Here is a 15,064-nt window from a genome sequence, read left to right on the forward strand (position 1 = left end):
TGATTGGTCTTGTTCCCCAGTGGCAGGTGGGCATATAGGGAAGGCCAATATTTGGTACCTGTACTCTGGCCTCGGACAGTCCCAGTCTCTGGCTCAGTTCTTCCCTCATGAAGGCATCAGGGTAGTGAGTCTCATCAAACAGCCTCTCCAGTTCGTTTAGCTGCTCCAGGGTGAAATTAGTCCTGCTCCGTCTCTGCTTGATTTTAGTCTGCCCCTCTTCTTCCAGCACCTTCAGGTCCTCCTTCCGCTCCTTCATGTCTGGGGACACTGCACACAAGAGACACTGGTCAGCCTGTTGTCACTGTGACACTACAAGTCTATTCCATTGACATTAATCTCTTCTATTGCTGTAGATTTATAGCGATCCCGGTATAGATCGCAGATAATCAGCACAAAATCTAATCGATTATTTCTTAAATAAAAGACAATCAGCATGTCCATACTATTCCAAGGGCCTCTGCAGTATGAATTACCATCATACATCACTACCTGCATTACAGGTTACTAAACTGAGAAACCTTCCAGACAAGTTCTACTAAAAACCCAAATCAGCACAACTACCTCCATCAGACAAAAGGCTGGGTATAACAAATGCTAAATCTACACAGCTGCCCCTTGCTATAACGCCAGGTATGCTGAACTTACACCCCCATGTCATAAGGTCAGGTATACTAATATGAAATTTACACAATTATTCCCACATAATGCAGGTTAATATCCAATAATTAAATCCAGATTTCCTTCTTCTTCGCTGTCCCCATACAAGCTAACCAGATATGGAATAGACAGCACTTACTAAATGCATACAAGAGGGACAGATAGGTCTAAATTAAATCTAGCCCACTGTGTTCAAACAAGATGGTCAGTCACTCTGAACGAATTTCCCCAGAGAGTTTATATAGCTACAAATCACATAACACATATATAGTGGTTGTTACAGAAGCACGGCTCCTTGTACATGCAGATAGCGCTGGGGAGATGACAAGAGGCAGCGCTCAATGTGTATGCTGGGGGTGAGCGGCAGCCGGACACGTGGAGCAGAGCCTGTCCTGCAGCCTGCCCTACCTCTGCCTGGACGTGTGCTGCTCATCATTGTGCCAATTTGTTTAGGAAATGATTTCCGGGAGCTGCTAGAAGCTAAGTTCCGATGTGCCAACGAATTCTTATTTGAACAAAGGTTTGAGATAAACAGATCCACTGATTACATCCGCACTTTCTACCATGCCAGTGCAGACATTCAAATCACACGCTGCTCCTCCTATTTGATTAAACAAATGCATGGATGGAAAGCTTCAAATCACTTTCCTATCATTCATGTATTTTCTTCTATCATTTTCTTAGTGGGCATAAATACATCTGTAGTATATGTATACAAATACAGATATATATTATCCAGGTCTGTGAGAAATTGTTCAATATATAATATTATATATGCATTACCAGTACTAGGAAATAATTATAGGAATACAGACATCTATATATATATATATATATATATATATATATATTATATGAAAATTACCAGTTCTAGGATGTACAATAACTTCATATTGCATGATAGGAACGCAGATATACAATATTCAGTTCTATAAAATTTATCTGAATATAAATACTTTATTATAATCTGCACCAGGATATATATGTGTATGTAATATAGGAATACAGACATATACTATACAGTTTTTTTAAAAGAATCATCGATGATATATACTTTATACATGATTTGTACAATAGAGTATATTGTACTATATAAACATATTATCTATTTATGATATTAATCAATAAACATATATGATTTCATGAAATTATCAGTACTAGGATAATACATATTGTAATATTGGAATATACGTTCTAGAAGTTATGACAAAAAAAAAAAATATATATATATATATATATATATACTGTATAGAAGAATTATCAGAACTTGGTTATGAGTACGTATTATATTATAGAATTACAATAATACACCATACAGTTATATGTGTAATAATTGAATATATATACCTAATATATTAATTATCAATACTAGACTTTAAGTACATATTGTAGTATAGGAATACAGAAATACGCATGAATAGTCGGTACTTATAGATATAAAAAATATTGCACTATAGAAATATATATACCAATTTAATAAGTAACCATTTAAATCTCTACTGTGCATATGATATACTAGGTGCATAATCAATACTATGATATAAGTAAATATTGTACTGTAGGAATAATTATATACACTGTCTATTTCAAAGTGTAATCATTGAATATATATTTTACAAAATCAATTATCGGTGCAAAGAGCTGTATTAATATACTATTATAGAAATATGGACAAATATAAATATATATATATATATATATATATATATATATATATCCTACCAAATTTTTTAGGTAACCATTGAATATACACTTCACACATGAAATGTCAGTACTGGGATATCCGTAATTATTGTACTAGAAGAATACATGTATACTACCCACTGAATTATTGAGTATGAGCTTTATGTATTAATTATCAGTACTTGGCTATAAGTACCTAGTGTAATATATGAATACATATAAACTGTCTATTTCTATAAGTATTCACTGAATATAAACTTTATTAATTATCAGTACTAAGATAGTGTACTCTGAGAATAAATATATATTATCCATTTTAATAAGTAATGATTGCATCCCTTGAATTATCGGATCTTCGTGCTGTGTAAATATAGTATTTTAGGAATATATATATAAATATACATTCTATTCCATACTCTACAAAATAATTGAATATACACTTTATGTAATATTTATATCAGAACTTATTTCTAAGCGAATATAATCAATGCTGATAATATACCAAATACACAGCTATAATAACGATAAATAACTTACAACCTAGGTAAGAAGATAATAAAAGTATAATTTTTCTGCAAAGTATTATATTTCTATATTCCATTCTCTAAGCATCAGCAGTAACAAGATTTATTATTAAACATTTGTATTTTAGGTAAATAATACTAATGTTCCTAAGATTTCATAGAAGGTTAGGTATTTTGTATTAGCCATGTAGTTGACATTTTTTAAATCAGGCTGAAAATAATTGTGACTTTTTCCTGGAAAAAAAACTTCTGATCCTGGAGTGTTATCTTGGTCCTATGGAGTAAATATCAGGAAGGTTTGGGGATGCGCTAATTGTGGAGTAATGAAGTGTATACAGTTAGCAGGCATCCTTCACATTGCTGTCAGCACTGGCTGCTATTCATATCTGCAGGTCAGCACAAACATTATCATGGTCTTACTAATAGAATTAAAGTTCACTTGTGGTCAGAGGGGTGCCAGGGGCTCTGTGGTCTGATCAATGAAGGGGGGTAAGACCCTGTAGTGTGCCTGTGACCCTGTAATGGTGGATTGCATTGATTGAATTCCACTTTAAACTGGTGATTGCCTGTAGAAGTCATGGATTAGTGATATGAGGGCTGTGTGTAAGTGCAGTGTGTGGACATGTGTGTACAAAGCCTGCTGTCCTCTCTGTCTGCACATATGGCATAGTAAATAATGCATGGGATGGATCTGATGCTTCAACCCATGCTGCTGTCTGGATACACTTTTGTGTATTGATGTATTTGTATAGTACAATATACAAAATAATAAGATTACAGGCAGCAGTGTATAAAGACAAGTGGATGAGTAGTTACCCTCTGTGAGTTTCGGGCTCCCGGGGTCCCTGATCCTGTCGGTGGTCAGTTCGAGCTCCAGCACCGGCGATCTGGTACCTCCTCCGCCTCCTCCTCCTCCACCACCCCCACCTACCCCCCTGGCCACCGGTATCCCGTCCTCCCGGGCACCATCCCCGCCACAGCCCGGCTCCTTCCCCCGCACCGGGCCGCTCTCCAGCACCTCCCGGTAAGTGATCATCTCTTTTTTCTCCTTGATCTTCTGATCAAACGACTTGGACACAAAAGCAGTAAGTTCTTCCATGGTCGGGGATAATAACCTGGCAGATCTTCCTTCCAGGGTCCCTGAAAAGCTCAATCACAAGACATCAATGGGGGGCTGAGCAGCTAGAAAACCCCACTCAATCTCCCCTCGTTAGAGATCTTTGTCAATTCTTCCTGCTAAGAGTTTCACATCAGATAGGGATGTGCTATTGAAGTCGCAGTATTTATACTTTGCAAAGCCTGCCCCTTGTTCTCAGCAAATTACCTCCCCTTGGAAGTAGCAGAAGAATCCCCCTTTCTCCCTTGTAGCATCCTAGCAGCAGCAGTGCCAGATCACTGGAGCCCTACAGGTTCCCACATCATTTGTGCTCAGGTTGCTATTGGCCATTAATCCCCCGGATTGACAAGAATCCCTAATTAATTTAGTTAAAGCTTTGCTGTGTGCATGCTGTCCTGAGTGCAGGGGGGTGAGGGGGACACAGGGGAGATGGGCCGGATCAGGGAGGGGCCACAACCAAACTGCCATGTGTCTCTGCAACCCCAATCCGGTATCCAAACCCGATGATTACCATGGCCCTATCTTCTCCATTAACCCGTGCCAAGCCCATGCAAAGCTTACCTGCAACAACTGCAGGCCAAAGCCTGCTGACCCGGCGGGTCGGGCTCTGCTCCGATTTTGTTTCAGCGCTGCGACTTTTCCAAAAACATCGCATGCCAATATTACACAATTGATTGGAAAATTCATGCTATGATACCTTGTTTTTATTCAATTCGTATCGATCGCTGTGCTCCTGGCTTGACATCTAACGAACATCTAACATCAAACGAATAGAATTTGTATTATTAGAGTGCAATAAGTAACCATTGAATTGTATTATCCATTAAATACGTTGTTTGTCATCTGATACAAAAAATGAGAATTATTAATACCCACCGCAGATAAATTGTAGAAAGGTGCTGCTAATATTAATAGGACTCAAGGTGTGATGGGGCTGCCAGCAATTATTCTGCTTCTACAAAATCATTCTCTGCCCTTCTTAATTCAGATCTCATCTACTCATATGTAGATTGTACCAAATGTCAGATTGGAGATCAGTCCTCTACACATCTCACATGGCCTTTTAGGAATTCCCATGCATCCTTTTTATATTTCAATATTTATTGATTTATGTGAAATTGCACAGAAAGTCTATCCAAGTCCAATGTTGAAATTTCCAATCCCTGTATGAAGAATTCAATAATAAAGTTCCAGGGTTCAGTGTAATAATCGGGGTGTAGTGGCATTCATGTGATTGTATGCATACACACACATATATTTGTAGGAGTATATATATATATATATATATATATATATATATATATATATCTTTATATCTAAATCTATATATATATATATATATTTATATCTCACACAAAACTGTAATCATACGATTTCCTAATTTGGAACACACTTCATTTCATGAGTATAGAACATTTCTTACTGCAGGTTATTAAAACACACTTTATTAAATCATTCTGAATTTGTTTTTTTCACCTTATAACATTGTTAAAATACTTTAGGAAAATATATTTTGTTATATTTTAGCTATATTTCCTATTCATATATTTTTATTATTCATTTATTCAAGCCATTTTCGTCTGCAAACAAGAAAGAATTGGTGGAGCAGATGTCCAGGGAGTGGGACAGACATGACTTGTCATCATGCTGAGTGACAGAACACTATACCTAAAGAGGTCTGCATGGGGACCAATATGACTTTGTGACAGGACACTGTACCCAAGCAAAGGACTGAGAGGATACTGCCATGGCTTTTCATTTAGCTCAGTGACAGGACATTATACCATTTTAGAGTACTGAATAGAGGTGATTTGTCATCATGCTCAGTGACAGAACATTATATATAGGAAGAGTACTGAGAGGGGACAGACATGGTTTCTACTTCTCAGTGACAGAACACTAAACCCAGGATGAGTGGTGAGTAGGGATAGACATGACATGTCCCTCTGCCCAGTGACAGGACTATACCCAGCACATTTCCAATAAAATATAAAGGATTAGTATGACCATAGTTCACAGTACAGTCTTTATATTACAGTTTGGAGACTCTGCAGTGTTATATATATTCGTATAGCCCGACATTCAGCAGAACTTTAGTTCTTTCATTTATGTTCATATTACTTTTTTTTTAGGACGAATGTGTAATAATGGGGATTGACAGCTTGTTATATGATCACACAATGTATGGATCATTTATACGGAATATAGATCGGGGCTGGAAGAGATGTGTGGATGAAGATCAAGGCGGATATTTTCTATCATTTCATCAACTAAACGAATAGTGCAAAAAAGTGATACAAAACTTTTGTACTACTGATAATAATAATAATAAAGATAATTCTCCTTAAAAAATAATACTTTTTTACCGGCCTGCAGATAACCCTTTGACGAGACACAAAAGTGTGATGCGCTGTTCTGAAGAGCTTGCATTTTAGAGTTAACGAAACTATTATGATTTCCTAGTATTGTGAAGCAGACACGAATATTCGTTATCGATGGTATATGGCACAAATAAGGACAGAGAAAACAATATATGTCCAGACAAAAGGATGTTATGGACTGAGACTGTGGATATATCAGATATATATATATATATATATATATATATATATATACAGAGATATATACAGGGGTGCTGTACACAATCCATACACTCCTAAACCTGTGTAACTTTCAGAGAGGTTGCTACATAGTATTATATATTGTATATAGGTTTACTGAACAGGAACCAGACCCAAATGCACTGAATGCATTGTACATCTTTACAAAGGCAACTTCACAAAGTCACACACTTATTTCATAGTATTATATACTGTACAAAGGGTTAACTCTATAATTTCCAGCACCAACTATACTACACACAATCACTGTAGTGTACACATACACATTAATACATAGTATTATTGTCTCTACATTATCTTTATTCTATACAGGGACCAACATCCACTGATATACATACATCATACAGTGTACACACACTAATACAATTATATGATGTACAGAGACCAACATCCACTGATTGTACATGACATTCCATGCAGTATACACACATTTTTTCATAGTATTACATTTTTTACAGGGACAATGATACATTGATATACATGGAGGGTCCCTAAAGTTTATATACACAATAATATATAGTATTATATATTCTAAAAGGACAATCATACACTGATATACATGGACAGTCCCTGTAGTATATATACACATTATTACATGGTATAATACACTGTACAGGGACAATCATACTCTGATACACATGGGCAGTCCCTGTAGTATATATACACATTTATACATAGTATATTAGACTGTACAGGGATCAGTTTCCATTGATACACATGGGCAGCCCCTGTAGTATTTATACACATTATTATATAGTATATTATACTGTACAGGGATTAGCTTCCATTGATACACATTATTACATAGTATAATATATACTGTACAGGGATCAGCTTCCATTGATACACATGGGCAGCCCCTGTAGTATATATATATATTATTATATATTATACTGTACAGGGATTAACTTCCATTGATACACATTATTACATAGTATAATATATACTGTACAAGTATTAGCTTTCATTGATACACATGGGCAGTTCAAGTTTCCCAAAGCACAGTAGACATTGATTCATTTTGGAACAATGATATTATTACTGTAAGTGCCTTGTCCTGTAAGGAGTTTTTCATCCATGAGAAATAAGTTGTATTGCTATGTCAGTGTACAGATCCATGCTTGTATCTCCCCTATAAGCCAGGTACCCCATGTGTATACAGTTGCCCCAGGCTAGGGGTAGATTAGAGGAATGCTGGGATTGCTGTGGGGTACTTGTTGCTGGTTATTGGAGGACTGTGTGCTTGTCTCCTTCCCTGGGCAGAGTGACTTTGCAGGGCACTGATAGAACTCTGTGCTGTGTGTGAGCAGTATTATAATGACTTGGTGTTTGCACTGAGTATTGGAGCAGCAGCAGGCACAGTTAGTTTTATGAAGCGCCGCTCTGCATTGCTCTCCCCTCTCCTCCCTCCTCCTACTGCGCTCACAAAGCCGCTCGCTCTTATCGATTGCTCGGCGCTTGCTTGCCTGCGCCTGCAGGGAGACTGGCTCGATTGCTCCTGTCTAGGTTTATGTTTCCAGCGTGGGTCAGGTAGAGAGAGGCTGTGCAGTTTCCGGTGAGTGATGGTCGCTGCTCTGTGCTCGGGTCTCCTGCCCTTTCCGTGCCCGGTCACAGCTCTGTGGCCAGGCTCTATGTAGGAGGAAGGCATGTATAGTGGCCAGTGCTGACGGGGGCCTTAGGAAGAGGCACTGACCCATCTGGGCCTGCTGTAGCTGTGTATGGAGATAGCAATAAACAGATGTAATGTGGCTGCAAGACATTGCCTGGGTGTTGTATGGTGTGACAAGACTTGTGTATGATAGAAATATATGCTGCCTGAGGTGACCATTCATGTGCATTGCAGTATTGTATACATGGCAACCTGTCTTGTTTTATTATTATTACACAGTATTTATATAGCTCTGACATATTAAGTAGCACTGTAAATAGTCATGTCACTAGCTTTCCCTCAAAGGGGCTCACAATCTAATGTCCCTACCATAGTCCTATGTCATTACCAAAGTCTAAGGTTAATTTTGGGGGGAGGCCAATTACCTTCACTTCATGTTTTTGGATTGTGAGAGGAAACCAGAGTACCCGGAGGAAACCCACACAAACACGGGGGGCACCTGCAAACTCCAAGCAGATAGTGTCCAGGCTGAGATTCCAACCCTGGACCTAGGTCTGCAAAGCCCAGAGTGCTGCTCAGATAGCAGTCATTCATTATAAATAGGCTGCAAAGAGTAAAAAAAACAAAACATTTTTGTTGCTAATGAGCACACTTTGGTGCAAGGTGGTGGTGCTTCACATCTAGAATGAATTGGTGTATTGATACAATTACAAGTACCATTAAGAGTCCATTCACAACAACATGGTCTTCTGCAGTGCAATCTGTTTCTGCATGTTGAAGTCCAGTGGGCTGGCTGACTTACCACAATGGACAAAAACTGTGCATGCAGCATTATAGTTGGTTGTTACCTGTACTGTACCCATACAGAAAAACACCAGCTCCACCAGGGGAAGAGAACATTACCCTTGTGTAAGCTCCAAATTATGACTTAGAGCACCATATATCTGCCACTATGCTCACATTTGGAAGATGGGTAATCCTGCTTTGATTAAAGAACTATTTGCTGTCTTACACATCTCACTCAACGCTTCATGTAATACAAACCTTTTAAACATTTCTCACAGGCACCAATTCTTTTTGGAGTTTTTCAGTGATTGACAATAGAAGATGCAGGGTAATTTATATACAGTCTTCAGAAAATAAAATAATCCCAGTGACCATATAAAGTGTTCCACTATGCAATGGAATAAGCACAAAGTGTAATTGTAGGGAGGCCATAGGAATTAAAATATTTACACAGTGGCCTCCTTTAAAAAAATGTTTTGCTGCAATTCATAGTTCATGTACCCCATTTAAAGGCTCATAGATCCCTATTTAATGTACAGCACTGTGTATTATGTTGGCACTATATAAATCCTGTTTATAATAATAATAATAATAATCATAGTGATTGTAAATTGCACCTCATGTAGTTTCCTTTCAGTATTCTCTCCAAAACATTTTTTAGTCTTGGTGGCAGCCTCTGTATTGTGACCCAACGTTGCTAGAAGGAGCCCGGAGAACACTGGCTTTGATGGGGTGACAATGCTGGGGCACTGCTCCTTCATTCAAAGCCGCATAACCCTTTAGGTAAAAGTGCAATGGCTGACTCAGACCCTCAGATTGAGGAAGAAAAAAGAGCTTTGTGTGGCTATAGTCTTCCAACCAGCATAAGCTGCAGTTGTTATTGGTTTGAAACACATATGTGCATATAAAGGAGTTCAGTGTGTCAAAAGGAGAACCAGGCAACCAGAATTTTTGGAAACAGTTCAGCAATGACAGCCATGTGTTATCCTGGGACATGTTTATTTTAGGGGCCAAATCTAGTGCAGAGTTATGGTATTTCAGTGCACCTAAAACAGAAATTAATTATTGATATAGCGCACTTATTACTGAAATGTTGTGTCCACAAGTCCCCTTTCCATATTAAACTGATGCCAGTAGAAGAGCTCTGATAAAAGTGATTACAGATGTAGTGCAGTTCAAATTAGAGAGATGAAGTTTCAGGCTCATGTTTTGTGGAACTCATAAGAGACTGCTTTCAGGTATAGTTTATCAGCTTCTTGTCCAGTCTTGTGTATGCTGCTAACAATGGATATTTTCAATGCAGCTGCTTCCAATATAACTAGATTACCTAGTAAATGCCAAGATGTATATTAATTCTATGCTAGCTGAAGCAGATATTTCCCCTGAAGAATAATATGCAACTTTGAAGAGTAATATAAGTAATAAAAAGTAACTCTTGTAATCTTGCAATCGGCTCTCTTGTTTTACTTGGGCCCACTCTTTGGCAAAAAGCATACTCAGCAGTCCACTGTTTGTTCAGTCAGCGATAAGATGGAAATTTAAACAAAAAGTTTTGTTTTTTTCAGGTTTTTATTGCTGTTTAAGACTTCATTAAAGATATTTCCCCTTATTTCCTTTTTCAATAACCACCTGTAACAAGGACAGGAAGTGATGAGTTTTCCAATAGACAGGCAGTAAAAAACTAAAACTTTTTTTTAACTTTTTTTGTTGACTTTTTTCTTTTGGTTAGATACAATGGGGCGGCGCTCTTCAGATTCAGAGGAGGAGACCAGGACACGCAAAAAGAAGAAACATCGTAGACGTTCTTCTTCCAGTAGCTCATCAGATAGCAGAACTCGGAGTCATAAAAAATCTGGACGGAGATCAAGATCTCGCTCGCGAGATGCATACTCAAGTTCCCACTCCTATGACAAAAGGTAAGCTTAGGTGTTCACATTCCAGGGCTGGTGATATTTTTATATGACCACTATTACATTTTGAAGAAATTTGGTTTTTCAGAGTTATTTTTTTTTCTACCCAGTCATGTTATTCACTTGTTACTTATAAGCCTCCTGTAATAGGAGATGCTCCACAAGTTTTCTTTTTTCTTTTTTTAATTCAATACAAATTCAGTGTTGAATTTCCCTGTCTGTTTTGAAATGTGTTGCTGGCATTAAATTCAAAATGAAGATATATTTCACAAAACAATATTTCTTCACATTGTCCACATTTGTTATGCTGTCTTTGTATTATTTTTTAATTTGGAAAACACTTTTAGTTCTATTTATGTTTTCTCAGTATCGAATCTTTTATAAAAATAGGGTTTTTAGACTAATAGCATTTTCCATAAGTGCAGAAACATACTGCTGGGTCTTCCCAGCAATACCATGTCCTTCTAATTATCTGTGCAGAACTGAAATCTCCATAATTTTACCAGTCATCACATATAAGTAATAGACAGAGAAAAAAGTGGGAGTTGTTTTGTAGTTCCAGCAAACTTTCTGTCCTAGGGTAACAAAAGTGGAGTGGAAGAGGAAAACTAATGCATCTACCATATTTAAGAATCTTGGGTTTAGGTACCAGCCAGCCACAATGTGAGGCGTTAAAGTGTTACTGTACTCTTAAGTGCGCCTGTACATTTTTGCCCATTTACAAGTGTTAAAGCTGAACTCCAGGAAAAATGAAAATAAGCTTCTTGCTTTTGCGTAGGGTACCAGTAACAAGCATTTTTACTTACCTTAATCCCCCACTTCCACTGGCTTCCCCTGTCTATGGGGCACAGGCTTTAATGTCTTCATGTACAGTCCAAGACCAGTAAGTCCTGCATTGTAAGTAAGGTTTCCAAGGGTTCACCCACAACACAAAGTGATAAAAAGAAAGAGGAGAGCACTGCCTGCTGTGAGAATAAGGGATAACATTATTAAAAAAAATAGTTTTGTAATGTTTGGAATTCCTGGGTTGTTGGTAAAGCTATCTGCCACCAAATTGAAATGGTCTGTCGGTCAGCTAGAACAGGAGTTGTATGACAGTCATGTATTTGTAAATCATGGTGATTCTTCTGATCTGCTGACAATGAAGACTTAACAAATAACTCCACTTTCATAGTTACACACAGTGAGCCTTTTCCTCCCACCTGTACCTAAATTTAACTTTGGATAGATTAAAATCTCTCACACTGCAAGGGTTAAATGTTAACATTTGCGATGAGATGATGCAAACTTAAAGGTGAATTCAAGGAGGATAAAAAAAACACAAAGTAATGTAGCTCTTTATTCATTAAGACACCAATATTTTTTGAATGCAATTAATTCATGATGTATTTGCATTTGATATGATTTAACCATTTTACAGAGCTCATATTAGAAGAAGGAGAAGTTAATCAATGACAAGTCAGTTGTTTTGTAATGCTGAGAAGGAGAATGAAGATGCTGCTTTTCCTTTCAGTGTCCAGGCACAGACACATGGAAGGACAAGACTTACATATAACTGTTACTGAAGTTCAGCATAGAATAATCTGGGCATCTCTTGCCCTGCCAGATAATTCTAATATAATTCTGTGCTATTTCAAATCTATGTAAACAGCAGAAGTTGGTGGGCAGAAATATCATTTGGCTTATATCTGTCCATCTAAATAGTCAGGGAGTCAGTGGGAAAGGTCTTGATACCCATTTGTTTTCTCTGTGATTTGGTTCATAGTAAATATCTAAATAATTTTTGATTTTCCAGGGTGGAATCCATACTAGTATTTGCTTAGGTAGAAATGGAAAATGTTGGGGAGTTTTTTTTTTTTTTAGAGCTGCACATCTATAAATTCTGAATACCTTTGGGCCCACTTTTTATGAATTGCCTAGATAATTGTGTCACTCATTGGGCAGTTCCTTTTGAATTTAGATGCATCAGATTCTTTGGTAGAAACTCCTCTTGTGTTTATAAATAATAAAGTTGAAATGTTCTAGGGGGGTATTGTCAATGCCTAATGATTTCTTGCTTTTATATTTCATATATTTCTCTTCATAAGAGAATTCTGCTGCTTTCTGACTTCTTTTTGACAAATGGTATCCTTGTTTCTCATCTGGGGAGACTTCTGCTTTATTCAGGAGCTCATCAAAGTTTCCAGCATGCAAGGATGCTGCTTTGGTGGCAGATATTAGAGGCAGCCTTGGCTTTATTTATGAAAATCCCTGAATCCATTTCTCATTTAGAATATACTCCTAAAGAACTTTCTGGTTTCAATTTATAAATATTGGCCTTTTTCTGCTCTCTCTTTTTCTTACTGTTTTTTTTGTTACATTTTATGCACTGAACATGTGCTGCTTTTCTAGGTAAGGCTTCCAATATCTTGCAGATTGTTTCTTAACATTTTTCTTGTCCTGAATGATTCAAGCCATCCTTGACATGGGATCACTGAAGCAGATGTTCATCAATTCTGCTTGCATATTGGATTGCTACTTCTGAATTCTGAAGTGCAGCAAGGAAGAATTTTTTTTTGTTTCACAAAAAGAATGGGAGTACTGGTCAGAGTATGCATTAGCACCTCTTTATGATCTTATATCCCACAATTTAAAATGATACCTGGAGTTAGAACAAGGGCAATCTGTTTTTACTTGGCCTTTAAATGTCCTTTTGCTGTAATGTTGCTAAACGCAAGGGTATAAGAAGCTGATTGCTAAATTGACTAAACAGAATTATTTAATGTAATAAAAGAAAATTATTTGTTGTGATGCTATTCCTTTACACTTAAAGTGGACCTATCACCACAATTCTTACTTTATATAGAAGTGTGGATAGCCCTTCTCTATTAAGTAAAAATGGGATGTTTTTTTTTTTTTCTTTAATGCCTTTCCATCTTTTTTTTTTTTTAAATGCCTTTAAAAAAACAAAAACTAAGCCCCTCCCCTTCTGCATTTACAGCTGGGTATGTCACGAATCCTAGGAGGCTTTAGGTTGCTTCTTCTGCTCATGCATGAAGAACTTCCATGTGCAGAAGGAGCTTTTTAATAATTCGTAAAAAAGTGGCAATCTTACGCATGCGCAGTGAAATTGGCACTTTTTTTTATTACAACTACAGCAACAACTTACATTTACGCCACCTGTGCGGTGCGAGGTCAGGTTACATAGACAGAAGGAAGAAAAAGATGGTAAAGATGCTGGCACCCGCCGCTTCCTCCGTGCCAGAATGAAGCAGGAAACCAGGACAACGCAGGACTGTATGGAAGACCACTCCTGAGTGTTCTGCAAAAATAAAGATAAATTACTATTTTTTTTGTTTTTTACTTAAGTTCCGCTTTAGGGATTCATATATTATTATATTTAAAGTTATGGTTTTTCCTCATAGATTACTTCCAATGAATCATGCGTTTATCATATTTTTGTTTTCATACCTTAATAAATTCATAAATGTTGAGGATAGTGTAGTTTGAAGTGTCTGTTTATAACACCTGAGCCCAGTGTGTGTATCACTACTGTAGAAGATTGTACAGTTCTTTTTCTATACCATTAGAATCTCCCACCCAGTTTTTTCTCTTGCAATTGGCAGAGCTGTGTCGTTATAGTAAACAGCATTTAAAATAATTGGTGATCAAATGCCAGTCGATCATCTGCTACTCTCTCCTGTGCTTCTACATAGGCCATTCATTCAAAGAATAGGCATTCCCACCTAATGTTCAATAGAGGTAACAATCTATTGTCCATCGCGCGAACGTGCCCTATTTTTTATTAAATTTCCATTATCAGTGTTTTATTCAATCTAATAAAAAATAATGACTAGTTTATAGCAGCCTCAACTCTACCAGTAAACCCTTTGTATTGTGATGTGATTAAAGTTAAACAGTTTAAGTTTAGTGTTCCAAAGTAAAAATCACTTTTCTAAATCTTGGGTGTTACCCCCATTGTTTAAAGTTAAACACTAGGAACTTTTATGTTAAGATTATCATACCCTAACCAAAACAGTCCATACGAAGGCAGCAGGAACCACCTATGTGAAGAACAAGTGAGTCATGTCGGTTGTACCTGGTGGTTTGTGAATTGTAGCATTTTTTTGGGTTGAAATGGTTACACCTATTTTGTAGTGATTTACCACCAAGGCAAC

The 15,064-nt window shown here is 37.2% G+C and overlaps 2 protein-coding genes across 4 annotated transcripts in view; one reads left to right on the forward strand and one right to left on the reverse strand.

The window, feature by feature from the left end:
• SHOX2 (SHOX homeobox 2) overlaps positions 1–4,045 on the reverse strand; it is an 8,682-nt gene extending 4,637 nt beyond the window's left edge. For both annotated transcript variants that reach the window (XM_072410389.1, XM_072410388.1), the window contains exons 1-2: positions 3,681–4,045; positions 59–267 (exon numbers count right to left, since the gene is read on the reverse strand). In XM_072410389.1, coding sequence (XP_072266490.1) covers positions 59–267; positions 3,681–3,963 — 492 coding nt within the window. In that variant the 5' untranslated portion in view covers positions 3,964–4,045. The remainder of the gene's footprint in view (positions 1–58; positions 268–3,680) is intronic.
• Positions 4,046–8,034: 3,989 nt separating this feature from the next.
• RSRC1 (arginine and serine rich coiled-coil 1) overlaps positions 8,035–15,064 on the forward strand; it is a 158,856-nt gene continuing 151,826 nt past the window's right edge. The window contains exons 1-2 of one of the 2 annotated variants that reach the window (XM_072408025.1): positions 8,035–8,157; positions 10,727–10,913. In XM_072408025.1, the coding sequence (XP_072264126.1) occupies positions 10,732–10,913 (182 nt within the window). In that variant the 5' untranslated portion in view covers positions 8,035–8,157; positions 10,727–10,731. Of the gene's footprint in view, positions 8,158–8,305; positions 8,343–10,726; positions 10,914–15,064 lie in introns of those variants that run through there. The other variant, XM_072408023.1, reaches the window with a different exon arrangement.

This window comes from Pyxicephalus adspersus, chromosome 4 (genome assembly GCF_032062135.1).
Source record: "Pyxicephalus adspersus chromosome 4, UCB_Pads_2.0, whole genome shotgun sequence".
NCBI classification, from domain to species: Eukaryota; Metazoa; Chordata; class Amphibia; order Anura; family Pyxicephalidae; genus Pyxicephalus; species Pyxicephalus adspersus.